This window comes from Oncorhynchus mykiss, unplaced genomic scaffold (assembly GCF_013265735.2).
Source record: "Oncorhynchus mykiss isolate Arlee unplaced genomic scaffold, USDA_OmykA_1.1 un_scaffold_223, whole genome shotgun sequence".
Taxonomy (NCBI): domain Eukaryota; kingdom Metazoa; phylum Chordata; class Actinopteri; order Salmoniformes; family Salmonidae; genus Oncorhynchus; species Oncorhynchus mykiss.
In genome coordinates, this window is record NW_023493692.1 from 41514 (window position 1) to 67196 (window position 25683).

The 25683-nt window shown below is 43.0% G+C and overlaps 1 protein-coding gene and 13 non-coding genes across 16 annotated transcripts; 13 read left to right on the top strand and 1 right to left on the bottom strand.

Annotated features, from left to right (window-relative positions):
- The first annotated feature begins 105 nt into the window (after positions 1-105).
- trnal-aag lies at positions 106-187 on the top strand. The gene has a single exon. It is a non-coding gene; the product is annotated as a tRNA-Leu (tRNA).
- Positions 188-909: 722 nt separating this feature from the next.
- Positions 910-991, top strand: trnal-aag. Its single transcript has one exon. It is a non-coding gene; the product is annotated as a tRNA-Leu (tRNA).
- Positions 992-2547: 1556 nt separating this feature from the next.
- On the top strand, positions 2548-2629 carry trnal-aag. The gene has a single exon. It is a non-coding gene; the product is annotated as a tRNA-Leu (tRNA).
- A 738-nt stretch (positions 2630-3367) lies between these two features.
- On the top strand, positions 3368-3449 carry trnal-uag. The gene has a single exon. It is a non-coding gene; the product is annotated as a tRNA-Leu (tRNA).
- A 737-nt stretch (positions 3450-4186) lies between these two features.
- On the top strand, positions 4187-4268 carry trnal-aag. Its single transcript has one exon. It is a non-coding gene; the product is annotated as a tRNA-Leu (tRNA).
- A 735-nt stretch (positions 4269-5003) lies between these two features.
- Positions 5004-5085, top strand: trnal-uag. The gene has a single exon. It is a non-coding gene; the product is annotated as a tRNA-Leu (tRNA).
- A 288-nt stretch (positions 5086-5373) lies between these two features.
- On the top strand, positions 5374-5455 carry trnal-aag. The gene has a single exon. It is a non-coding gene; the product is annotated as a tRNA-Leu (tRNA).
- A 736-nt stretch (positions 5456-6191) lies between these two features.
- trnal-uag lies at positions 6192-6273 on the top strand. The gene has a single exon. It is a non-coding gene; the product is annotated as a tRNA-Leu (tRNA).
- A 1286-nt stretch (positions 6274-7559) lies between these two features.
- On the bottom strand, positions 7560-25307 carry LOC118948169 (zinc finger protein 239-like). 3 transcript variants are annotated; one of them, XR_005042076.1, is made up of 3 exons: positions 24475-25307; positions 18088-20143; positions 7560-8302 (listed from the first exon to the last, which is right to left on the bottom strand). XR_005042076.1 is itself a non-coding variant. In XM_036973154.1 (2 exons), exons 1-2 carry the CDS (start codon positions 24875-24877, stop codon positions 19374-19376), a joined length of 1173 nt encoding a protein of 390 aa, XP_036829049.1. In that variant the 5' UTR covers positions 24878-25307; the 3' UTR covers positions 17124-19373. The 3 variants fall into 3 exon arrangements, 1 of the variants encoding a protein (XP_036829049.1); XR_005042075.1 differs by having other exon boundaries at positions 18051-20143; XM_036973154.1 differs by lacking the exon at positions 7560-8302 and having other exon boundaries at positions 17124-20143.
- trnal-aag lies at positions 11141-11222 on the top strand. The gene has a single exon. It is a non-coding gene; the product is annotated as a tRNA-Leu (tRNA).
- Positions 11953-12034, top strand: trnal-uag. The gene has a single exon. It is a non-coding gene; the product is annotated as a tRNA-Leu (tRNA).
- Positions 13372-13453, top strand: trnal-uag. Its single transcript has one exon. It is a non-coding gene; the product is annotated as a tRNA-Leu (tRNA).
- trnal-aag lies at positions 14174-14255 on the top strand. The gene has a single exon. It is a non-coding gene; the product is annotated as a tRNA-Leu (tRNA).
- On the top strand, positions 14992-15073 carry trnal-aag. Its single transcript has one exon. It is a non-coding gene; the product is annotated as a tRNA-Leu (tRNA).
- Positions 25308-25683: the final 376 nt, after the last annotated feature.

The window sequence follows — 25683 nt, forward strand, 5'->3', positions numbered from 1 at the left end:
TACATAAAGATTTTAAAGAATAAAATGAAAAAGAAGACTAAAATACAAGGGAGTGCAGACGCTCTAGGTAACTGACGAGAAAGTGTGAATGTTTTGCCGGAGTTGGGTAGTGTGGCCGAGCGGTCTAAGGCGCTGGATTAAGGCTCCAGTCTCTAAGGAGGCGTGGGTTCAAATCCCACCACTGCTATCTTTATTGAGTTTGTATGCGCAAGCTTTATTTCAGCGTTTTTACTTTCATGCAGGGCCGTGCAAGGGAGAAAAGAAGCAATGTTGTGTGTCACGGATGGGGTTCCAACTCAATAGTGTAGTCCATCGCCTTAACCAACCAGCCACCAAGTCCTGTGTTCTCACGGTGGCAGTTGCACCTCCTACCGGTGGTTGTTCACGTCAAATCCTTGATTGGAAAAAAGGAAAGTTGTGATGGTCTGTGCGACGACCAAGCAGTCCATTTTAACAGTTGGTACTGTGGCCGAGCTGTCCAGAGAACTGGATTTAAGGACCCAGTCTTTCGGAGGTGTCGGTTCAAAGTCCACCGCTTTAACTTTTTCTCAACAGAAAACTGTAATGTCATTTCAAACAAGGCCACCAAGGACACCGGACAAATAAAGGGAATCCAGCATTTACCCTAATTCCCACGTCTGTTATTGCAATTATCTGCCATGTTTTTCTAATTCAATCTGCTTCAGATATAAAAGCAGAAACTAATTCTCAGTTTATACGATGAAAGAAAGAGCAACATCAGATAAATTAAGATTTTTAGAAAGAGAATCAAAAAAAGATGAAGGACGCAAGAACAACATGAGATACATAAAGATTTTAAAGAAGAAAATGAAAAAGAAGACTGAAATACAAGGGAGTGCAGACGCTCTAGGTAACTGACGAGAAAGTGTGAATATTTTGCCACAGCTGGGTAGTGTGGCCGAGCGGTCTAAGGTGCTGGATTAAGGCTCCAGTCTCTAAGGAGGCGTGGGTTCAAATCCCACCACTGCCATCTTTATTGAGTTTGTTTGCGCAAGCTATCACATGTTCTGCTTTATTTCAGAGTTTTTACTTTCATGCAGGGCCATGCAAGGGAGAAAATAAGCAATGTTGTGTGTCACGGATGGGGATCCGACTCAATAGTGTAGTCCATCGCCTTAACCAACCAGCCACCAAGTCCTGTGCCCCCGCAGTGGCAGTTGCACCTCCTACCGGTGGTTGTTCACGTCAAGTCCTTGATTGGAAAAAAGGAAAGTTGTGATGGTCTGTGGGACGACCCAGCAGTCCATTTTAACAGTTGGTACAGTGGGCGAGCTGTCCAGAGAACTGGATTTAAGGACCCAGTCTTTCAGAGGTGTCGGTTCAAAGTCCACCACTACAACTTTTTCTCAACAGAAAACTGTAATGTAATTTCAAACAAGGCCACCAAGGACACCGGACAAATAAAGGGAATCCAGCCTTTACCCTAATTCCCACGTCTGTTATTGCAATTTTCTGCCGTGTTTTTCTAATTCAATCTGCTTCAGACATAAAAGCAGAAACTAATTCTAAGTTTATACGATGAAAGAAAGAGCAACATCAGATAAATTAAGATTTTTAGAAAGAGAATCAAAAAAAGATGAAGGACGCAAGAGCAACATGAGATACATAAAGATTTTAAAGAAGAAAATGAAAAAGAAGACTAAAATACAAGGAAGTGCAGAAGCTCTAGGTAACTGACGAGAAAGTTTGGCAATCTTGCCAGAGCTGGGTAGTGTTGGCGAGCGGTCTAAGGCGCTGGATTAAGGCTCCAGTCACTAAGGAGGCGTGGGTTCAAATCCCACCACTGCCATCTTTATTGAGTTTGTATGCGCAAGCTATCACATGTTCTGCATTATTTCAGCGTTTTTACTTTCATGCAGGGCCATGCAAGGGAGAAAATAAGCAATGTTGTGTGTCACGGATGGGGTTCCAACTCAATAGTGTAGTCCATCGCCTTAACCAACCAGCCACCAAGTCCTGTGCTCTCACGGTGGCAGTTGCACCTCCTACCGGTGGTTGTTCATGTCAAATCCTTGATTGGAAAAAAGGAAAGTTGTGATGGTCTGTGGGACGACCCAGCAGTCCATTTTAACAGTTGGTACTGTGGGCGAGCTGTCCAGAGAACTGGATTTAAGGACCCAGTCTTTCAGAGGTGTCGGTTCAAAGTCCACCACTACAACTTTTTCTCAACAGAAAACTGTAATGTAATTTCAAACAAGGCCACCAAGGACACCGGACAAATAAAGGGAATCCAGCCTTTACCCTCATTCCCACGTCTGTTATTGCAATTATCTGCCGTGTTTTTCTAATTCAATCTGCTTCAGACATAAAAGCAGAAACTAATTCTAAGTTTATACGATGGAAGAAAGAGCAACATCAGATAAATTAAGATTTTTAGAAAGAGAATCAAAAAAAGATGAAGGACGCAAGAGCAACATGAGATACATAAAGATTTTAAAGAAGAAAATGAAAAAGAAGACTAAAATACAAGGAAGTACAGACGCTCTAGGTAACTGACGAGAAAGTGTAAATATTTTGCCAGAGCTGGGTAGTGTGGCCGAGCGGTCTAAGGCGCTGGGTTAAGGCTCCAGTCTCTAAGGAGGCGTGGGTTCAAATCCTACCACTGCCATCTTTATTGAGTTTGTTTGCGCAAGCTTATCACATGTTCTGCTTTATTTCAGCGTTTTTACTTTCATGCAGGGCCATGCAAGGGAGAAAAGAAGCAATGTTGTGTGTCACGGGTGGGGTTCCAACTCAATAGTGTAGTCCATCGCCTTAACCAACCAGCCACCAAGTCCTGTGCCCCCGCGGTGGCAGTTGCACCTCCTACCGGTGGTTCTTCACGTCAAATCCTTGATTGGAAAAAAGGAAAGTTGTGATGGTCTGTGCGACGACCAAGCAGTCCATTTTAACAGTGGGAACTGTGGCCGAGCTGTCCAGAGAACTGGATTTAAGGACCCAGTTTTTCGGAGGTGTAGGTTCAAAGTCCACCTCTGCAACTTTTTCTCAACAGAAAACTGTAATGTAATTTCAAACAAGGCCACCAAGGACACCGGACAAATAAAGGGAATCCAGCCTTTACCCTAATTCCCACGTCTGTTATTGCAATTATCTGCCGTGTTTTTCTAATTCAATCTGCTTCAGACATAAAAGCAGAAACGAATTCTAAGTTTATACGATGGAAGAAAGAGCAACATAAGATAAATTAAGATTTTTAAAAAGAGAATCAAAAAAAGATGAAGGACGCAAGAGCAACATGAGATACATAAAGATTTTAAAGAAGAAAATGAAAAAGAAGACTAAAATACAAGGGAGTGCAGACGCTCTAGGTAACTGACGAGAAAGTGGGGAAATTTTGCCAGAGCTGGGTAGTGTGGCCGAGCGGTCTAAGGCGCTGGATTTAGGCTCCAGTCTCTAAGGAGGCGTGGGTTCAAATCCCACCACTGCCATCTTTATTGAGTTTGTTTGCGCAAGCTTATCACATGTTCTGCTTTATTTCAGCGTTTTTACTTTCATGCAGGGCCATGCAAGGGAGAAAAGAAGCAATGTTGTGTGTCACGGTGGGGTTCCAACTCAATAGTGTAGTCCATCGCCTTAACCAACCAGCCACCAAGTCCTGTGCCCCCACGGTGGCAGTTGCACCTCCTACCGGTGGTTGTTCATGTCAAATCCTGGATTGGAATTAAGGAAAGTTGTGATGGTCTGTGGGACGACCCAGCAGTCCATTTTAACAGTTGGTACTGTGGCCGAGCTGTCCAGAGAACTGGATTTAAGGATCCAGTCTTTCAGAGGTGTGGGATCAAAGTCCACCGCTTTAACTTTTTCTCAATATAAAACTGTAATGTAATTTCAAACAAGGCCACAAAGGACACCGGACAAATAAAGGGAATCCAGCCTTTACCCTAATTCCCACGTCTGTTATTGCAATTATCTGCAGTGTTTTTCTAAATCAATCTGCTTCAGACATAAAAGCCGAAACGAATTCTAAGTTTATACGATGAAAGAAAGAGCAACATCAGATAAATTAAGATTTTTAGAAAGAGAATCAAAAAAAGATGAAGGACGCAAGAGCAACATGAGATACATAAAGATTTTAAAGAAGAAAATGAAAAAGAAGACTAAAATACAGGGGAGTGCAGACGCTCTAGGTAACTGACGAGAAAGTGTGAATATTTTGCCAGAGTTGGGTAGTGTGGCCGAGCGGTCTAAGGCGCTGGATTAAGGCTCCAGTCTCTAAGGAGGTGTGGGTTCAAATCCCACCACTGCCATCTTTACTGAGTTCGTTTGCGCAAGTTATCACATGTTCTGCTTTATTTCAGTGTTTTTACTTTCATGTAGGGCCATGCAAGGGAGAAAAAAATCAATGTTGTGTGTCACGGATGGGGTTCCAACTCAATAGTGTAGTCCATCGCCTTAACCAACCAGCCAACAAGTCCTGTGCTCTCACGGTGGCAGTTGTACCTCCTACCGGTGGTTGTTCACGTCAAATCCTTGATTGGAAAAAAGGAAAGTTGTGATGGTCTGTGCGACGACCCAGCAGTCCATTTTAACAGTTGGTACTGTGGCCGAGCTGTCCAGAGAAGTGGATTTAAGGACCCAGTCTTTCGGAGGTGTCGGTTCAAAGTCCACCGCTGCAACTTTTCTCAACAGAAAACTGTAATGCAATTTCAAACAAGGCCACCAAGGACACCGGAAAATGAAGGGAATCCAGCCTTTACCCTAATTCCCAAGTCTGTTATTGCAATTATCTGCCGTGTTTTTCTAATTCAATCTGCTTCAGACATGAAAGCAGAAACTAATTCTAAGTTTATACGATGGAAGAAAGAGCAACATCAGATAAATTAAGATTTTTAAAAAGAGAATCAAAAAAAGATGAAGGACGCAAGAGCAACATGAGATACATAAAGATTTTAAAGAAGAAAATGAAAAAGAAGACTAAAATACAAGGGAGTGCAGACGCTCTAGGTAACTGACGAGAAAGTGGGGAAATTTTGCCAGAGCTGGGTAGTGTGGCCGAGCGGTCTAAGGCGCTGGATTTAGGCTCCAGTCTCTAAGGAGGCGTGGGTTCAAATCCCACCACTGCCATCTTTATTGAGTTTGTTTGCGCAAGCTTATCACATGTTCTGCTTTATTTCAGCGTTTTTACTTTCATGCAGGGCCATGCAAGGGAGAAAAGAAGCAATGTTGTGTGTCACGGGTGGGGTTCCAACTCAATAGTGTAGTCCATCGCCTTAACCAACCAGCCACCAAGTCCTGTGCCCCCACGGTGGCAGTTGCACCTCCTACCGGTGGTTGTTCATGTCAAAGCCTAGATTGTAAACAAGGAAACTTGGGCTGGGCTGTGCGATGACCCAGCAGTCCATTTTAACAGTGGGTAGTGTGGCCGAGCGGTCTAAGGCGCTGGATTAAGGCTCCAGTCTCTAAGGAGGCGTGAGTTCAAATCCCACCACTGCCATCTTTATTGAGTTTGTTTGCGCAAGCTATCACATGTTCTGCTTTATTTCAGCGTTTTTACTTTCATGCAGGGCCATGCAAGGGAGAAAAGAAGCAATGTTGTGTGTCACGGGTGGGGTTCCAACTCAATAGTGTAGTCCATCGCCTTAACCAACCAGCCACCAAGTCCTGTGCCCCCGCGTTGGCAGTTGCACCTCCTACCGGTGGTTCTTCACGTCAAATCCTTGATTGGAAAAAAGGAAAGTTGTGATGGTCTGTGCAACGACCCAGCAGTCCGTTTTAACAGTTGGTACTGTGGCCGAGCTGTCCAGAGAACTGGATTTAAGGACCCAGTCTTTCGGAGGTGTCGGTTCAAAGTCCACCGCTGCAACTTTTTCTCAACAGAAAACTGTAATGTAATTTCAAACTAGGCCACCAAGGACACCGGAAAATAAAGGGAATCCAGCCTTTACCCTAATTCCCACGTCTGTTATTGCAATTATCTGCCGTGTTTTTCTAATTCAATCTGCTTCAGGCATGAAAGCAGAAACTAATTCTAAGTTTATACGATGGAAGAAAGAGCAACATCAGATAAATTAAGATTTTTAAAAAGAGAATCAAAAAAAGATGAAGGACGCAAGAGCAACATGAGATACATAAAGATTTTAAAGAAGAAAATGAAAAAGAAGACTAAAATACAAGGGAGTGCAGACGCTCTAGGTAACTGACGAGAAAGTTTGGAAATCTTGCCAGAGCTGGGTAGTGTGGCCGAGCGGTCTAAGGTGCTGGATTTAGGCTCCAGTCTCTAAGGAGGCGTGGGTTCAAATCCCACCACTGCCGTCTTTATTGAGTTTGTTTGCGCAAGCTATCACATGTTCTGCTTTATTTCAGCGTTTTTACTTTCATGCAGGGCCATGCAAGGGAGAAAAGAGGCAATGTTGTGTGTGGATGGGGTTCCAACTCAATAGTGTAGTCCATCGCCTTAACGCCTTACCTGTGCTATCGTAACTACAGTATTTTATGCATTCTAAATTACCGCCAATTTGGAAAAGGAAAATGCAATAAATATTTACTCTGAGCTGTGTTTCGGTAGGTTGGTGGTAGATGGAAGGCCGTGTTGCCAAACCGAGTCCCTTGAAGAATGTCTCTGGTGGTCAATTGAATACGTTGTAGTAACGTCATTGCGTGATAGATGGGATACTCTGTCTGTTCCTTCCTAACCCTCCTTTGCAGCTGCTGTTGCTAACTCAATGGCTAGGAGGCATCACTTCTGTAGTGAATAAGAGTTCAAAGTTCATTTTTTTTATTTCACCTTTATTTAACCAGGTAGGCTAGTTGAGAACAAGTTCTCATTTGCAACTGCGACCTGGCCAAGATAAAGCATAGCAGTGTGAACAGACAACACAGAGTTACACATGGAGTAAACAATTAACAAGTCAATACCATTCGCAACCAAAGCTCACGCTGATGTTGGCTTCGTTCTGTGGCTTCGTTATCTGAACCATTCTGACATCGGACCGTCGTCCTCACATCCTCGGAACAGGAGGGTACATTTAGTCATCAAGGCTTTATATAGGAAGGGAGAAGAGGGCGTCTTTGAAATGTTTTATACCCATGTCCCTTCACAGGGGCGGCAGGCCGCTGGTTGAGCAGAGCCCTAACCTTATGAACCTTATGAAGGCTTTATATAGGAAGGGAGAGGAGGGCGTGTTTCATAGTTTATAACCAATGTCCCTTCACAGGGGCGGCGGGCCACTGGTTGAGCAGAGCCCTAACCTTATGAAAACCCAAATCTCTCATTTGGTAGCTAAAATTACATTTAATCTCTTCACCAATAATTTTAATATTCAAACATTTAAATTGAACAACAATTCCATGTGAATCCGATAACTACAATGTGTAGACTTTCCACTTATCATTGATGAGAATGTCTCAGATGACAACCGAACTGACATCATATTCATTAAGTACCACTGCATATGTTCAATTGGTCGGATTACCAGAATATAGTTCATTTCCCCCCACCTTCTGATGTTCCCAGAATCTCTATGTTAACCAAGGGGTTTTCAAATTTCACATCAGTAGGGTAGAGAGAGGAAAAAGGGGGGAAGAGGTATTTATGACTGTCATAAACCTACCCCCAGGCCAACATCATGACACCAGTAACTAATGGGAACTGTGTAATCCTGTTCTATACACCAGGTCATATTGTTTACCCAGACATACCCATTGGGTTACCTCCCACCATTCTACCCAGACATACCCATTGGGTTACCTCCCACCATTCTACCCAGACATACCCATTGTGCTAACTTCCACCAATCCTACCAAGACACACCCATTGGGTTACCTCCCACCATTCTACCCACACATACCCATTGGGTTACCTCCCACCATTCTACCCAGACATACCCACTGGGTTACCTCCCACCATTCTACCCAGACATGCCCATTGGGTTACCTCCCACCATTCTACCCAGACATACCCATTGGGTTACCTCCCACCATTCTACCCAGACATACCCATTGGGTTACCTCCCAACATTCTACCCAGACATACCCATTGTGCTAACTTCCACCAATCCTACCAAGACACACCCATTGGGTTACCTCCCACCATTCTACCCAGACATACCCATTGGGTTACCTCCCACCATTCTACCCAGACATGCCCATTGGGTTACCTCCCACCATTCTACCCAGACATACCCATTGGGTTACCTCCCACCATTCTACCCAGACATGCCCATTGGGTTACCTCCCACCATTCTACCCAGACATACCCATTGGGTTACCTCCCACCATTCTACCCAGACATACCCATTGGGTTACCTCCCACCATTCTACCCAGACATGCCCATTGGGTTACCTCCCACCCGACCTAGCCAGACTTTGAGCTATTTTTTAAGATGAAAAAAACTAAAGTAGGCCTATTTTTTTTAAGGAAGATTTCATATAAACTATTTGATTTCAGGTGGCATAAACAAAAACCCAAATTCTCAGTCAAAAACAGAACACAGCCTCTATTCTCTCGTGTGATTTCATCTTCTCTAACTGGTTAAAACATGTTCCACAGCGGGACCAGTGGTAGTGCTCCTCTTCTCTAACTGGTTTTAAAACATGTTCCACAGCGGGACCAGTGGTAGTGCTCCTCTTCTCTAACTGGTTAAAACATGTTCCACAGTGGGACCAGTGGTAGTGCTCCTCTTCTCTGACTGGTTAAAACATGTTCCACAGTGGGACCAGTGGTAGTGCTCCTCTTCTCTAACTGGTTTTAAAACATGTTCCACAGCGGGACCAGTGGTAGTGCTCCTCTTCTCTAACTGGTTAAAACATGTTCCACAGCGGGACCAGTGGTAGTGCTCCTCTTCTCTAACTGGTTTTAAAACATGTTCCACAGCAGGACCAGTGGTAGTGCTCCTCTTCTCTGACTGGTTAAAACATGTTCCACAGCAGGACCAGTGGTAGTGCTCCTCTTCTCTAACTGGTTAAAACATGTTCCACAGCGGGACCAGTGGTAGTGCTCCTCTTCTCTAACTGGTTAAAACATGTTCCACAGCGGGACCAGTGGTAGTGCTCCTCTTCTCTAACTGGTTTTAAAACATGTTCCACAGCGGGACCAGTGGTAGTGCTCCTCTTCTCTAACTGGTTAAAACATGTTCCACAGGGGGACCAGTGGTAGTGCTCCTCTTCTCTGACTGGTTAAAACATGTTCCACAGCAGGACCAGTTGTAGTGCTCCTCTTCTCTGACTGGTTAAAACATGTTCCACAGCAGGACCAGTGGTAGTGCTCCTCTTCTCTGACTGGTTAAAACATGTTCCACAGCGGGACCAGTGGTAGTGCTCCACTCATGTGACTCCAGACTCCCTAACCTGGCAAAAGTATATTTATATATTAGGAGCAGTGGAAAGGCTTTTCTCCAGAGCGTATTATTTCATGTATTTTCAGGTTAACTAACATGGTAAAACACTCTCCACTGTAGGGACATAAAGGCTTTGTTCTCAACTATCTTCATACCATCTATTTGAGAGATCCCGTCACCACACTAAGAACATTGGGTAAGCTTTTCCCCTCTGTGTGTTCTCTTATGCTCTTTTAGGTACCGTGACTTAACATAACTCTTTCCACATTGGGAACATTGGAAAGGTGTTTCTCCTATGTGTGTTGTCTCGTGAGTTTTTAGGTCCCCTGATCGTGAAAATCTCTTTCCACAGTGGGAACAGTGATAAGGCTTTTCTCCAGTGTGTGTTCTCTCATGAGCTTTTAGGTCCACTGATCGTGAAAATCTATTTTCACATTGGAAGCAGTGGTAAGGCTTTTCTTCTGTGTGTGTCCACTCATGCTGTTTTAGGTTCCCTAACTGAGTAAAACTCTTTCCACAGTGGGAACAGTGATAAGGCTTTTCTCCCGTGTGTATTCTCTCATGCCTTTTCAGGTTAACTAACACGGTAAAACTCTTTCCACACTGGGAACATTGGAAAGGCTTTTCTCCTGTGTGTGTCCTCTCATGCCGTTTTAGGTACCCTAACCAGCTAAAACTCTTTCCACAGTGGGAGCAGTGATGTTTTCTTGCTGGTTTGGGCGTCTCCGGGTCTGGTTCCCCTGAAGGACTCTTCCCGCTGTCAGAGTGAGAGTCTGGTCTCTCTCCTGCCAAAAACAGACAGAGTATCTTGTTAAACAGAGACCTGAATGAAACCTTCACATGATAAAACTGTCTTCCTATGGAGGTTTAATCCAGACTAGATCCCTCAATAAAAGAGAGCTTGTCGTGACAAAGTGGTTGTAGGGTAAATCCAAATCATTTTTGAAAGCATCCCTTTCGATATATATATATATTTATTTATTTTATTTTTTATTATTAAATTTCCATACATGTTTGCCAATGGAAGTAGTGCTCAGAAAGTGGCTGTTTGGACTGTCATTACAACAGCGTTTTGCCTACATCAAAATCCCTCTTTTGCAAAAATGTGTTTTGTTTCGTTGCATTGAAAGTCGTTCATATCCACCCCCCGGGAAGAATATGACACTTTTTGTTTTACAATTTCTGACAAGCGAACACTTAGATATGGTCATTTTCACATTTTTATATAAAAACTTAGAATGTTTGGGAATTACCTATATTAAGTAATGTGAACATTCTATAGCAAAACAGAGAGGGAAGGGGGCCGTGTGTTAATAGACTCCTTGATTCCTTGATTGGAAAAAAGGAAAGTTGTGATGGTCTGTGCGATGACCAAGCAGTCTATTTTAACAGTGGGAACTGTGGCCAAGCTGTCCAGAGAACTGGATTTAAGGACCCAGTCTTCTGGAGGTGTCGGTTCAAAGTCCACCGCTGCAAGTTTTTCTCAACAGAAAACTGTAATGTAATTTCAAACAAGGCCACCAAGGACACCGGACAAATAAAGGGAATCCAGCCTTTACCCTCATTCCCACGTCTATTATTGCAATTATCTGCCGTGTTTTTCTAATTCAATCTGCTTCAGACATAAAAGCAGAAACTAATTCTAAGTTTATACGATGAAAGAAAGAGCAACATCAGATAAATTAAGATTTTTAGAAAGAGAATCAAAAAAAGATGAAGGACGCAAGAGCAACATGAGATACATAAAGATTTTAAAGAAGAAAATTAAAAAGAAGACTGAAATACAAGGGAGTGCAGACGCTCTAGGTAACTGAAGAGAAAGTGTGAATGTTTTTCCAGAGCTGGGTAGTGTGGCCGAGCGGTCTAAGGCGCTGGATTAAGGCTCCAGTCTCTAAGGAGGCGTGGGTTCAAATCCCACCACTGCCATCTTTTTTGAGTTTGTTTGCGCAAGCTATCACATGTACTGCTTTATTTCAGCGTTCTTACTTTCATGCAGGGCCATGCAAGGGAAAAAGAAGCAATGTTGTGTGTCACGGATGGGGTTCCAACTCAATAGTCCATCGCCTTAACCAACCAGCCACCAAGTCCTGTGCCCCCGCGGTGGCAGTTGCACCTCCTACCGGTGGTTGTTCACGTCAAATCCTTGATTGGAAAAAAGCAAAGTTGTGATGGTCTGTGCGAAGACCAAGCAGTCCATTTTAACAGTGGGAACTGTGGCCGAGCTGTCCAGAGAACTGGATTTAAGGACCCAGTCTTTCGGAGGTGTCGGTTCAAAGTCCACCGCTGCAACTTTTTCTCAACAGAAAACTGTAATGTAATTTCAAACAAGGCCACCAAGGACACCGGAAAATAAAGGGAATCCAGCCTTTACCCTCATTCCCACGTCTATTATTGCTATTATCTGCCGTGTTTTTCTAATTCAATCTGCTTCAGACATAAAAGCAGAAACGAATTCTAAGTTTATACGATGAAAGAAAGAGCAACATCAGATAAATTAAGATTTTTAGAAAGAGAATCAAAAAAAGATGAAGGACGCAAGAGCAACATGAGATACATAAAGATTTTAAAGAAGAAAATGAAAAAGAAGACTAAAATACAAGGGAGTGCAGACGCTCTAGGTAACTGACGAGAAAGTGTGGAAATCTTGCCAGAGCTGGGTAGTGTGGCCGAGCGGTCTAAGGCGCTGGATTTAGGCTCCAGTCTCTAAGGAGGCGTGGGTTCACATCCCACCACTGCCATCTCTATTGAGTTTGTTTGCGCAAGCTATCACATGTTCTGCTTTATTTCAGCGTTTTTACTTTCATGCAGGGCCATGCAAGGGAGAAAAGAAGCAATGTTGTGTGTCACGGATGGGGTTCCAACTCAATAGTGTAGTCCGTCGCCTTAACCAACCAGCCACCAAGTCCTGTGCCCCCTCGCTGGCAATTGCACCTCCTACTGGTGGTTGTTCATGTCAATTCCTTGATTGGAAAAAAGGAAAGTTGTGATGGTCTGTGCGACGACCAAGCAGTCCATTTTAACAGTGGGAACTGTGGCCGAGCTGTCCAGAGAACTGGATTTAAGGACCCAGTCTTTCGGAGGTGTCGGTTCAAAGTCCACCGCTGCCACTTTTTCTCAACAGAAATCTGTAATGTCATTTCAAACAAGGCCACCAAGAACACCGGAAAATAAAGGGAATCCAGCCTTTACCCTAATTCCCACGTCTGTTATTGCAATTATCTGCCGTGTTTTTCTAATTCAATCTGCTTCAGACATAAAAGCAGAAACTAATTCTAAGTTTATACGATCGAAGAAAGAGCAACATCAGATAAATTAAGATTTTTAAAAAGAGAATCAAAAAAAGATGACGGACGCAAGAGCAACATGAGATACATAAAGATTTTAAAGAAGAAAATGAAAAAGAAGACTAAAATACAAGGAAGTGCAGACGCTCTGCAGAAGCAATGTTGTGTGTCGCGGATGGGGTTCCAACTCAATAGTGTAGTCCATCGCCTTAACCAACCAGCCACCAAGTCCTGTGCCCCCGCGGTGGCAGTTGCACCTCCTACTGGTGGTTGTTCATGTCAAATCCTTGATTGGAAAAAAGGAAAGTTGTGATGGTCTGTGCGACGACCAAGCAGTCCATTTTAAGAGTGGGTACTGTGGCCGAGCTGTCCAGAGAACTGGATTTAAGGACCCAGTCTTTCGGTTCAAAGTCCACCACTGCAACTTTTTCTCAACAGAAAACTGTAATGTAATTTCAAACAAGGCCACCAAGGACACCGGAAAATAAAAGGAATCCAGCCTTTACCCTCATTCCCACGTCTATTATTGCTATTATCTGCCGTGTTTTTCTAATTCAATCTGCTTCAGACATGAAAGCAGAAACTAATTCTAAGTTTATACGATGAAAGAAAGGGCAACATCAGATAAATTAAGATTTTTAGAAAGAGAATCAAAAAAAGATGAAGGACGCAAGAGCAACATGAGATACATAAAGATTTTAAAGAAGAAAATGAAAAAGAAGACTAAAATACAAGGGAGTGCAGACGCTCTAGGTAACTGACGAGAAAGTGTGGAAATCTTGCCAGAGCTGGGTAGTGTGGCCGAGCGGTCTAAGGCGCTGGATTTAGGCTCCAGTCTCTAAGGAGGCGTGGGTTCACATCCCACCACTGCCATCTCTATTGAGTTTGTTTGCGCAAGCTATCACATGTTCTGCTTTATTTCAGCGTTTTTACTTTCATGCAGGGCCATGCAAGGGAGAAAATAAGCAATGTTGTGTGTCACGGATGGGGTTCCAACTCAATAGTGTAGTCCGTCGCCTTAACCAACCAGCCACCAAGTCCTGTGGCCCCGCGCTGGCAATTTCACCTCATGTCAATTCCTTGATTGGAAAAAAGGAAAGTTGTGATGGTCTGTGCGATGACCAAGCAGTCTATTTTAACAGTGGGAACTGTGGCCAAGCTGTCCAGAGAACTGGATTTAAGGACCCAGTCTTCTGGAGGTGTCGGTTCAAAGTCCACTGCTGCAAGTTTTTCTCAACAGAAAACTGTAATGTAATTTCAAACAAGGCCACCAAGGACACCGGAAAATAAAGGGAATCCAGCCTTTACCCTCATTCCCACGTCTATTATTGCTATTATCTGCCGTGTTTTTCTAATTCAATCTGCTTCAGACATAAAAGCAGAAACTAATACTAAGTTTATACGATGAAAGAAAGAGCAACATCAGATAAATTAAGATTTTTAGAAAGAGAATCAAAAAAAGTAGAAGGACGCAAGAGCAACATGAGATACATAAAGATTTTAAAGAAGAAAATGAAAAAGAAGACTAAAATACAAGGAAGTGCAGACGCTCTAGGTAACTGACGAGAAAGTTTGGAAATCTTGCCAGAGCTGGGTAGTGTGGCCGAGCGGTCTAAGGCGCTGGATTAAGGCTCCAGTCTCTAAGGAGGCGTGGGTTCAAATCCCACCACTGCCATCTTTATTGAGTTTGTTTGCGCAAGCTATCACATGTTCTGCTTTATTTCAGTGTTTTTACTTTCATGCAGGGCCATGCAAGGGAGAAAAGAAGCAATGTTGTGTGTCACGGATGGGGTTCCAACTCAATAGTGTAGTCCATCGCCTTAACCAACCAGCCACCAAGTCCTGTGCCCCCGCGCTGGCAATTGCACCTCCTACTGGTGGTTGTTCACGTCAAATCCTTGATTGGAAAAAAGGAAAGTTGTGATGGTCTGTGCGACGACCAAGCAGTCCATTTTAACAGTTGGTACTGTGGCCGAGCTGTCCAGAGAACTGGATTTAAGGACCCAGTCTTTCGGAGGTGTCGGTTCAAAGTCCACCGCTGCCACTTTTTCTCAACAGAAAACTGTAATGTCATTTCAAACAAGGCCACCAAGAACACCGGAAAATAAAGGGAATCCAGCCTTTACCCTAATTCCCACGTCTGTTATTGCAATTATCTGCCGTGTTTTTCTAATTCAATCTGCTTCAGACATAAAAGCAGAAACTAATTCTAAGTTTATACGATCGAAGAAAGAGCAACATCAGATAAATTAAGATTTTTAAAAAGAGAATCAAAAAAAGATGAAGGACGCAAGAGCAACATGAGATACATAAAGATTTTAAAGAAGAAAATGAAAAAGAAGACTAAAATACAAGGAAGTGCAGACGCTCTAGGTAACTGACGAGAAAGTGTGGAAATCTTGCCAGAGCTGGGTAGTGTGGCCGAGCGGTCTAAGGCGCTGGATTAAGGCTCCAGTCTCTAAGGAGGCGTGGGTTCAAATCCCACCACTGCCATCTTTATTGAGTTTGTTTGCGCAAGCTATCACATGTTCTGCTTTATTTCAATGTTTTTACTTTCATGCAGGGCCATGCAAGGGAGAAAAGAAGCAATGTTGTGTGTCGCGGATGGGGTTCCAACTCAATAGTGTAGTCCATCGCCTTAACCAACCAGCCACCAAGTCCTGTGCCCCCGCGGTGGCAGTTGCACCTCCTACCGGTGGTTGTTCACGTCAAATCCTTGATTGGAAAAAAGGAAAGTTGTGATGGTCTGTGCGACGACCAAGCAGTCCATTTTAAGAGTGGGTACTGTGGCCGAGCTGTCCAGAGAACTGGATTTAAGGACCCAGTCTTTCGGTTCAAAGTCCACCACTGCAACTTTTTCTCAACAGAAAACTGTAATGTAATTTCAAACAAGGCCACCAAGGACACCGGACAAATAAAGGGAATCCAGCCTTTACCCTAATTCCCACGTCTGTTATTGCAATTATCTGCCGTGTTTTTCTAATTCAATCTGCTTCAGACATAAAAGCAGAAACTAATTCTAAGTTTATTTGATGGAAGAAACAGCAACATCAGATAAATTAAGATTTTTACAAAGAGAATCAAAAAAAGATGAAGGACGCAAGAGCAACATGAGATACATAAAGATTTTAAAGAAGAAAATGAAAAAGAAGACTAAAATACAAGGAAGTGCAGACGCTCTAGGTAACTGACGAGAAAGTTTGGAATTCTTGCCAGAGCTGGGTAGTGTGGCCGAGCGGTCTAAGGCGCTGGATTAAGGCTCCAGTCTCTATCCCACCACTGCCATCTTTATTGAGTTTGTTTGCGCAAGCTATCACATGTTCTGCTTTATTTCAGGGTTTTTACTTTCTTGTCGCCCATGCAAGGGAGAAAAGAAGCAATGTTGTGTGTCACGGATGGGGTTCCAACTCAATAGTGTAGTCCATCGCCTTAACGCCTTACCTGTGCTATCGTAAATACAGTATTTTATGCATTCTAAATTACCGCCAATTTGGAAAAGGAAAATGCAATAAATATTTACTGTGAGCTGTGTTTCGGTAGGTTGGTGGTACATGGAAGGCCGTGTTGCCAAACCGAGTCCCTTGAAGAATGTCTCTGGTGGTCAATTGGATACGTTGTAGTAACGTCATTGCGTGATAGATGGGATACTCTGTCTGTTCCTTCCTAACCCTCGTTTGCAGCTGCTGTTGCTAACTCAATGGCTAGGAGGCATCACTTCTGTAGTGAATAAGAGTTCAAAGTTAATTTTTTTTATTTCACCTTTATTTAACCAGGTAGGCTAGTTGAGAACAAGTTCTCATTTGCAACTGCGACCTGGCCAAGATAAAGCATAGCAGTGTGAACAGACAACACAGAGTTACACATGGAGTAAACAATTAACAAGTCAATACCATTCGCAACCAAAGCTCACGCTGATGTTGGCTTCGTTCTGTGGCTTCGTTATCTGAACCATTCTGACATCGGAACGTCGTCCTCACATCCTCGGAACAGGAGGTTACATTTAGTCATCAAGGCTTTATATAGGAAGGGAGAAGAGGGCGTGTTTGAAATGTTTTATACCCATGTCCCTTCACAGGGGCGGCAGGCCGCTGGTTGAGCAGAGCCCTAACCTTATGAACCTTATGAAGGCTTTATATAGGAAGGGAGAGGAGGGCGTGTTTCATAGTTTATAACCAATGTCCCTTCACAGGGGCGGCGGGCCACTGGTTGAGCAGAGCCCTACCCTTATGAAAACCCAAATCTCTCATTTGGTAGCTAAAATTACATTTAATCTCTTCACCAATAATTTTTATATTCAAACATTTAAATTGAACAACAATTCCATGTGAATCCGATAACTACAATGTGTAGACTTTCCACTTATCATCTTATCATTGATGAGAATGTCTCAGATGACAACCGAACTGACATCATATTCATTAAGTACCAATGCATATGTTCAATTGGTCGGATTACCAGAATATAGTTCATTTCCCCCCACCTTCTGATGTTCCCAGAATCTCTATGTTAACCAAGGGGTTTTCAAATTTCACATCAGTAGGGTAGAGAGAGGAAAAAGGGGGGAAGAGGTATTTATGACTGTCATAAACCTACCCCCAGGCCAACATCATGACACCAGTAACTAACGGGAACTGTGTAATCCTGTTCTATACACCAGGTCATATTGTTTACCCAGACATACCCATTGGGTTACCTCCCACCATTCTACCCAGACATACCAATTGGGTTACCTCCCACCATTCTACCCAGACATACCCATTGGGTTACCTCCCACCATTCTACCCAGACATACCCATTGGGTTACCTCCCACCATTCTACCCAGACATGCCCATTGGGTTACCTCCCACCATTCTACCCAGACATACCCATTGGGTTACCTCCCACCATTCTACCCAGACATACCCATTGGGTTACCTCCCACCATTCTACCCAGACATGCCCATTGGGTTACCTCCCACCATTCTACCCAGACATGCCCATTGGGTTACCTCCCACCATTCTACCCAGACATACCCATTGGGTTACCTCCCACCATTCTACCCAGACATGCCCATTGGGTTAACTCCCACCATTCTACCCAGACATACCCATTGGGTTACCTCCCACCATTCTACCCAGACATACCCATTGGGTTACCTCCCACCATTCTACCCAGACATACCCATTGGGTTACCTCCCACCATTCTACCCAGACATGCCCATTGGGTTACCTCCCACCATTCTACCCAGACATACCCATTGGGTTACCTCCCACCATTCTACCCAGACATGCCCACTGGGTTACCTCCCACCATTCTACCCAGACATACCCATTGGGTTACCTCCCACCATTCTACCCAGACATGCCCATTGGGTTACCTCCCACCATTCTACCCAGACATGCCCATTGGGTTACCTCCCACCATTCTACCCAGACATACCCATTGGGTTACCTCCCACCATTCTACCCAGACATGCCCACTGGGTTACCTCCCACCATTCTACCCAGACATGCCCATTGGGTTACCTCCCACCATTCTACCCAGACATGCCCATTGGGTTAACTCCCACCATTCTACCCAGACATACCCATTGGGTTAACTCCCACCATTCTACCCAGACATGCCCATTGGGTTACCTCCCACCCGACCTAGCCAGACTTTGAGCTATTTTTTAAGATGAAAAAAACTAAAGTAGGCCTATTTTTTTTAAGGAAGATTTCATATAAACTATTTGATTTCAGGTGGCATAAACAAAAACCCAAATGCTCAGTCAAAAACAGAACACAGCCTCTATTCTCTCGTATGATTTCATCTTCTCTAACTGGTTAAAACATGTTCCACAGCGGGACCAGTGGTAGTGCTCTTCTTCTCTAACTGGTTAAAACATGTTCCACAGTGGGACCAGTGGTAGTGCTCCTCTTCTCTGACTGGTTAAAACATGTTCCACAGCAGGACCAGTGGTAGTGCTCCTCTTCTCTGACTGGTTAAAACATGTTCCACAGTGGGACCAGTGGTAGTGCTCCTCTTCTCTAACTGGTTTTAAAACATGTTCCACAGCGGGACCAGTGGTAGTGCTCCTCTTCTCTAACTGGTTAAAACATGTTCCACAGCGGGACCAGTGGTAGTGCTCCTCTTCTCTAACTGGTTTTAAAACATGTTCCACAGCAGGACCAGTGGTAGTGCTCCTCTTCTCTGACTGGTTAAAACATGTTCCACAGCAGGACCAGTGGTAGTGCTCCTCTTCTCTAACTGGTTAAAACATGTTCCACAGCGGGACCAGTGGTAGTGCTCCTCTTCTCTAACTGGTTAAAACATGTTCCACAGCGGGACCAGTGGTAGTGCTCCTCTTCTCTAACTGGTTTTAAAACATGTTCCACAGCGGGACCAGTGGTAGTGCTCCTCTTCTCTAACTGGTTAAAACATGTTCCACAGGGGGACCAGTGGTAGTGCTCCTCTTCTCTGACTGGTTAAAACATGTTCCACAGCAGGACCAGTTGTAGTGCTCCTCTTCTCTGACTGGTTAAAACATGTTCCACAGCAGGACCAGTGGTAGTGCTCCTCTTCTCTGACTGGTTAAAACATGTTCCACAGCGGGACCAGTGGTAGTGCTCCACTCATGTGACTCCAGACTCCCTAACCTGGCAAAAGTATATTTATATATTAGGAGCAGTGGAAAGGCTTTTCTCCAGAGCGTATTATTTCATGTATTTTCAGGTTAACTAACATGGTAAAACACTCTCCACTGTAGGGACATAAAGGCTTTGTTCTCAACTATCTTCATACCATCTATTTGAGAGATCCCGTCACCACACTAAGAACATTGGGTAAGCTTTTCCCCTCTGTGTGTTCTCTTATGCTCTTTTAGGTACCGTGACTTAACATAACTCTTTCCACATTGGGAACATTGGAAAGGTGTTTCTCCTATGTGTGTTGTCTCGTGAGTTTTTAGGTCCCCTGATCGTGAAAATCTCTTTCCACAGTGGGAACAGTGATAAGGCTTTTCTCCTGTATGTGTCCACTCGTGCTTTTTTAAGTGCCCTAACTGAGTAAAACTCTTTCCACAGTGGGAACATTGGAATGGCTTTTCTCCAGTGTGTATTCTCTCATGCCTTTTCAGGTTAGCTACCACGGTAAAACTCTTTCCACACTGGGTACATTGGAAAGGCTTTTCTCCTGTGTGTGTTCTCTCATGAGCTTTTAGGTCCACTGATCGTGAAAATCTATTTTCACATTGGAAGCAGTGGTAAGGCTTTTCTTCTGTGTGTGTCCACTCATGCTGTTTTAGGTTCCCTAACTGAGTAAAACTCTTTCCACAGTGGGAACAGTGATAAGGCTTTTCTCCCGTGTGTATTCTCTCATGCCTTTTCAGGTTAACTAACACGGTAAAACTCTTTCCACACTGGGAACATTGGAAAGGCTTTTCTCCTGTGTGTGTCCTCTCATGCCGTTTTAGGTACCCTAACCAGCTAAAACTCTTTCCACAGTGGGAGCAGTGATGTTTTCTTGCTGGTTTGGGCGTCTCCGGGTCTGGTTCCCCTGAAGGACTCTTCCCGCTGTCAGAGTGAGAGTCTGGTCTCTCTCCTGCCAAAAACAGACAGAGTATCTTGTTAAACAGAGAGACCTGAATGAAACCTCCACATGGTAAAACTGTCTTCCTATGGAGGTTTAATCCAGACTAGATCCCTCAATAAAAGAGAGCTTGTCGTGACAAAGTGGTTGTAGGGTAAATCCAAATCATTTTTTAAAGCATCCCTTTCGATATATATATATATTTATTTATTTATTTTATTTTTTATTATTTAATTTCCATACATGTTTGCCAATGGAAGTAGTGCTCAGAAAGTGACTGTTTGGACTGTCATTACAACAGCGTTTTGCCTACATCAAAATCCCTCTTTTGCAAAAATGTGTTTTGTTTCGTTGCATTGAAAGTCGTTCATATCCACCCCCCGGGAAGAATATGACACTTTTTGTTTTACAATTTCTGACAAGCGAACACTTAGATATGGTCATTTTCACAGTTTTATATAAAAACTTAGAATGTTTGGGAATTACCTATATTAAGTAATGTGAACATTCTATAGCAAAACAGAGAGGGAAGGGGGCCGTGTGTTAATAGACTCTGCAGTAAATAAAAACCTCATAAAAACATCTGTCTCGTCCAGGACCCAGAGTCTACATGGTGCCCTATAGCCAATCAGAGCTACAGTCGATCTTTACACAAACGAGTCATTTGCTACACGGGCCCTGACATCATTCACTTTGAACTGGACTGTGTGTTTAAAGGTAGGACCCAGAGTCTACACGGTGCGCTATAGCCAATCAGAGCCTCAGTCGATCTTTACACAAACGAGTCATTTGCTACACAGGCCCTGACATCATTCACTTTGAACTAGACTGTGTGTTTACAGGTAGGACCCAGAGTCTACACGGTGCGCTATAGCCAATCAGAGCTACAGTCGATCTTTACACAAACAAGTCATTTGCTACACGGGCCCTGACATCATTCACTTTAAACTGGACTGTGTGTTTACAGGTAGGACCCAGAGTCTACACGGTGCGCTATAGCCAATCAGAGCTACAGTCGATCTTTACACAAACGAGCCATTTGCTACACGGGCCCTGACATCATTCACTTTGAACTGGACTGTGTGTTTACAGGTAGGACCCAGAGTCTACACGGTGCCCTATAGCCAATCAGAGCTACAGTCGATCTTTATACAAACGAGTCATTTGCTACACGGGCCCTGACATCATTCACTTTAAACTGGACTGTATGTTTACAGGTAGGATCCAGAGTCTACACGGTGCGCTATAGCCAATCAGAGCTACAGTCGATCTTTATACAAACGAGTCATTTGCTACACAGGCTCTGACATCATTCACTTTGAACTGGACTGTGTGTTTACAACTGTAGATCATTAGAACACATTTAGCAAAAAGCCACAAAATGCACCTGAATGGATTTCTGTAACTATGGAAACACCACGGGACTCCTCTTTACATTTGGGGAACTTTACAGTCCTATTGATCAAACAACCATGACAATGTAGGCTTATATTTCCCTATATGCACAACAACAAGATCAACAACTAATTCTAGCCAGACCAAGGATGAGCTAAAATCTAACGAAGAAACATTAGTTAAAACCCTCTCAAACGTTAAAATTGCACTGATAAACGATAGGTATGCAATAGTAAGCAGCCTGTTCATCCTTCTGCAGCTTGTCTGCCAATGTATGCTTGTCCCAACCAAGCACCCAAGCTAACCGGCTAAAGTTGGCTAGCTTGCTAGCTAGCTACTTCCAGATACAAATGAGAGAACACCTCTCTAGGTCCATTTTCCTCATTCTAGCAGAGCTGGTTAAGCTGTTTACATGTTATCTACCCGGTTTGAGACTAACTTCATTTTTTTTGCTAATGTTTACTGACACAGGCCATATTCAACGGGTGTTGCGTGTTCGTAAATTCATCAGTAATTCTGCGCTCTGGCGCACTCAGACGAGAGTGCTCTGGAATCCGAGTAGATAGCATATCACTTCGGGAATTAACTCTGGCTAACCAAATGACACCGATATCTCTAGCTGTGTAGCCAACAAATAACAATATGAGGGGAAAAGTCAGTCACTCACACACTCCTCCAATGACATCACATCCTCCCAGCAGCTAGCTAGCTAGCTAAGGTTAGGCTCCATGTTTTTAGCATGCTAAATAAAGAGCTACTTAAACAGATAAGCTAACTGGCTAAAGTTGGCTAGCTTGCTAAATAAAGAGCTAAATAGATAAGCTAGCCTATTAGCCACGTTATGACTGACTTGTGATCATTTGCGCTTGCTAATCTGATTGAATTGACATTCCCAGCCTTAGTAACATTCATCTGTTTTTTTGAGGTCCAAAATATTGAGTCATTGAAACTGAAAGAGTGCATCCCGAATGGAGGCAACAAACAATGTACCAGACCAGCTGTGATTTACAACCTGATAGCAATATGTTTTGGACTACCAAGAAAAGTATTGGTGAATTATATGAATTATGCATTGAACTGCATCCATCTATTCTGCCAACAAAGCCTAGTGTACATCACGGAACATTGAGACAAATATAACCTTTTTTTTTTTTAAAAACCTCATATAGAGTTGATTTTGTAGCATAAACTGGGAATTTGAGTGATATTATGATTGACTGTTTGCTTCATATCTGCAAAATAGTTTTAAAAAACACAAACAGTTCCATTTCAAAGTGGCAGAAAAAATATATACACAACTAAATATAAGTGTTGATATCAGTATAGAGGCTAAATTAAACGTTTAAGCGTCACTGAGCAGTAGTGAAATGTATGCAAGTAAAAAATACTTTAAAGTACTACTTAAGTAAAAAAAAAACTTTAAAGTACTACTTAAGTAAAAAATACTTTAAAGTACTACTTAAGTTAAAAAAAAACTTTAAAGTACTACTTAAGTAAAAAATACTTTAAAGTACTACTTAAGTAAAAAATACTTTAAAGTACTACTTAAGTAAAAAAAATACTTCAAAGTACTACTTAAGTCGTTTTTTGGGCTATCTGTACTTTACTACTTTTACTCCACTACATTCCTAAAGAAAATAATGTACTTTTTTACTCCTGACGCTTAAATGAACATGTTACATTTCGAATGCTTAGCAGGACAGGAAAACTGGTACAATTCACGCACTTATCACGCTGCTTCTGATCTGGCGGACTCACTAAAACACAAACGCTTCGTTTGTAAATTAGGTCCGAGTGTTGGAGTGTGGCCCCTGGTTATCAAAAAAATGTATTCATTAAATTGACAATTGTGCCGTGTGGTTTGCTTAATATTAGGAATGTGAAATGATTTAAATTTTTACTTTTTATACTTACGGATATTTTTTGTCAATTACATTTACTTTTGGCACTTAAAGTATTTTTTATAAAAACCAAATAATTTAAGACTTTTATTCAAGTAGTATTTCACTTTTACTTGAGTCATTTTCTATTAAGTTATCTTTTCTTTTACTCAAGTATGACAATTGGGTACTTTCTCCCCCACCACTGTCACTGACGGATGAGTTTGCAGAAAGGTAACCACTCTCAAATTCATAGACAGAGCCATGGATGCAAGGACTGACCACGCCTGAGATCAAAATGACAATTTAAACCACGTTTTGAGGCTATACGGTGTTAGTTTACAATTACATTGTTTACACACAATGGAGTACACCAAGTTTGGGTTCTGGTGAGGTAGAACAAGTGTAACAGTATAACTTTAGACCGTCCCCTCCCCCGTACCCGGGAGCGAACCAGGGACGGACCCTCTGCACACAACTACAACAGTCACCCCTCGAAGCATCGTTACCCATCGCTCCACAAAAGCCGCGGCCCTTGGGGAACCACTACTTCAAGGTCTCAGAGCAGGTGACGTCACCGATTGAAACGCTATTTAGCGCGCACCGCTAACCTTCTAGCCGTTTCACATCTGTTACATCAACTCATTGGTGTATTTCTAAGTTATATTCTCTAAGAATCAATGGCTAGGCCTCTATATGGTGCGGCAGGGTAGCCTAGTGGTTAGAGTGTTGGACTAGTAACCGGAAGGTTGCAAGTACCCCGGAGCTGACAAGGTACATCTCTCGTTCTGCCCCTGAACAGGCAGTTAACCCACTGTTCCTAGGACGTCATTGAAAATAAGAATTTGTTCTTTAACTGACTTGCCTAGTTAAACAAAGGTAAAATAAATAAAAATATATATCATTCATTTAAAAGTCCAAACATGTCGCAGATTTCCCATTTAACACTTCCTACAGTACTGAACAACATATTTAATTGTAAAACTATGGTGGAAAGCCCCCTTGGCTTTAAAACCATACATTAATTCAACAACGGAGTTTTGTGTCCGTGTTTAAGACAATACTCACTAGTGTCAATCAGATCTCCAGTCTCCACTTCCTCTCCTTCCTCCTCATCCCTTTTCACTCCCAAAACATCTTCCTCTTCCTCCTCTTTTATTGAGATAGCCTCATCTTCCTCTTTCACTCCAAAATGTTCTTTCTCTTCTTTCACTGTAACATTCTCATCTTCCTCCTTTTTTATTCGGAAAGCTTCTTCCTCTTCTTTCACTATAACATCGTTATACGTGATAGCCTCCTCTTCCTCCTGTTTTATTCTGAAAGCTTCTTCCACTGTAATATTCTCCTCTTCCTCTTCTTTTACGACAATGTTCAGACCCAGAGCTTCTTTCTCCGTCCAGGAGACCCCCTCTTCTCTAGCAGGATGGGAGTATATTTGTGAGTTCATGGTTGGGCTACCTAAAATGAGCATTAGCCTAGCGCTTAGGCTCAGTATAATCAACCTTAACAAATGTGTCAATTTTAACAAGCAAACGACACCGAGATCAATACACACAAAAATGGTCTAAAGAGCTTCAATGTTCCGATTTTACGTTGGCTAACTACCGAGTGGCGACTGAATGAATCAGTGACCGTGTTGTTGTTGAAGAAGCGTCCCGTGTCACGTGATCCACTAGATTCTTCTTCGATGTGGTTTAACGGCAGTTGGCATCCAATAAATGTTGCATTACCGCCACCTACTAGACTGGAGTATAACTCCCTTATACTTTGATTTATTCGATTTTTTTAAATAAATAAATCAAATACCCTACAATCACAAACAACCCAGCACCCTACTCCACTATTTAAATCTATTTAGCCCTACCTCAGGCCAACAGCCTGAAAGGATGGGACACCACCACTTAACACACACTCTTCTGACGTCAAGTCTCGCACTCGCAAATACCTCTCTGCAGCTGCCACCACAACCTAGTTAACGTTCAATCGCTGGAAAATAAATGGGACAAACGGAAACCCCGTCCCCTGTATATCTTTCCAACGGGACATTAAAAACTGTAATATCCTATTGTTTCACCGACTCGTGGCTGAACGACGACATTAATAACATACAGCTGGCGGGTTATACACTCTATCGGCAGGATAGAACAGCAGCCTCTGGTAGGACACGGGGCGGGGCCTGTGTATATTTGTAAACAACAGTTGGTGCACGATATCTAAGGAAGTCTCAAGTTTTTACTCACCTGAGGTTGGCTGGATATCCTTTGGTTGGATCTTGAC

What these genes read in the sequence shown, in the direction of transcription:
- LOC118948169 (XM_036973154.1), bottom strand. Translation starts at nt 24,877, where the DNA reads ATGCTCATTTTAGGTAGCCCAACCATGAACTCACAAATATACTCCCAT. An exon ending in TGGAGATCTGATTGACACTA is followed by an intron (nt 20,144 to 24,474) that starts GTGAGTATTGTC and finishes TGTTTTTGGCAG; the next exon opens with GAGAGAGACCAGACTCTCAC.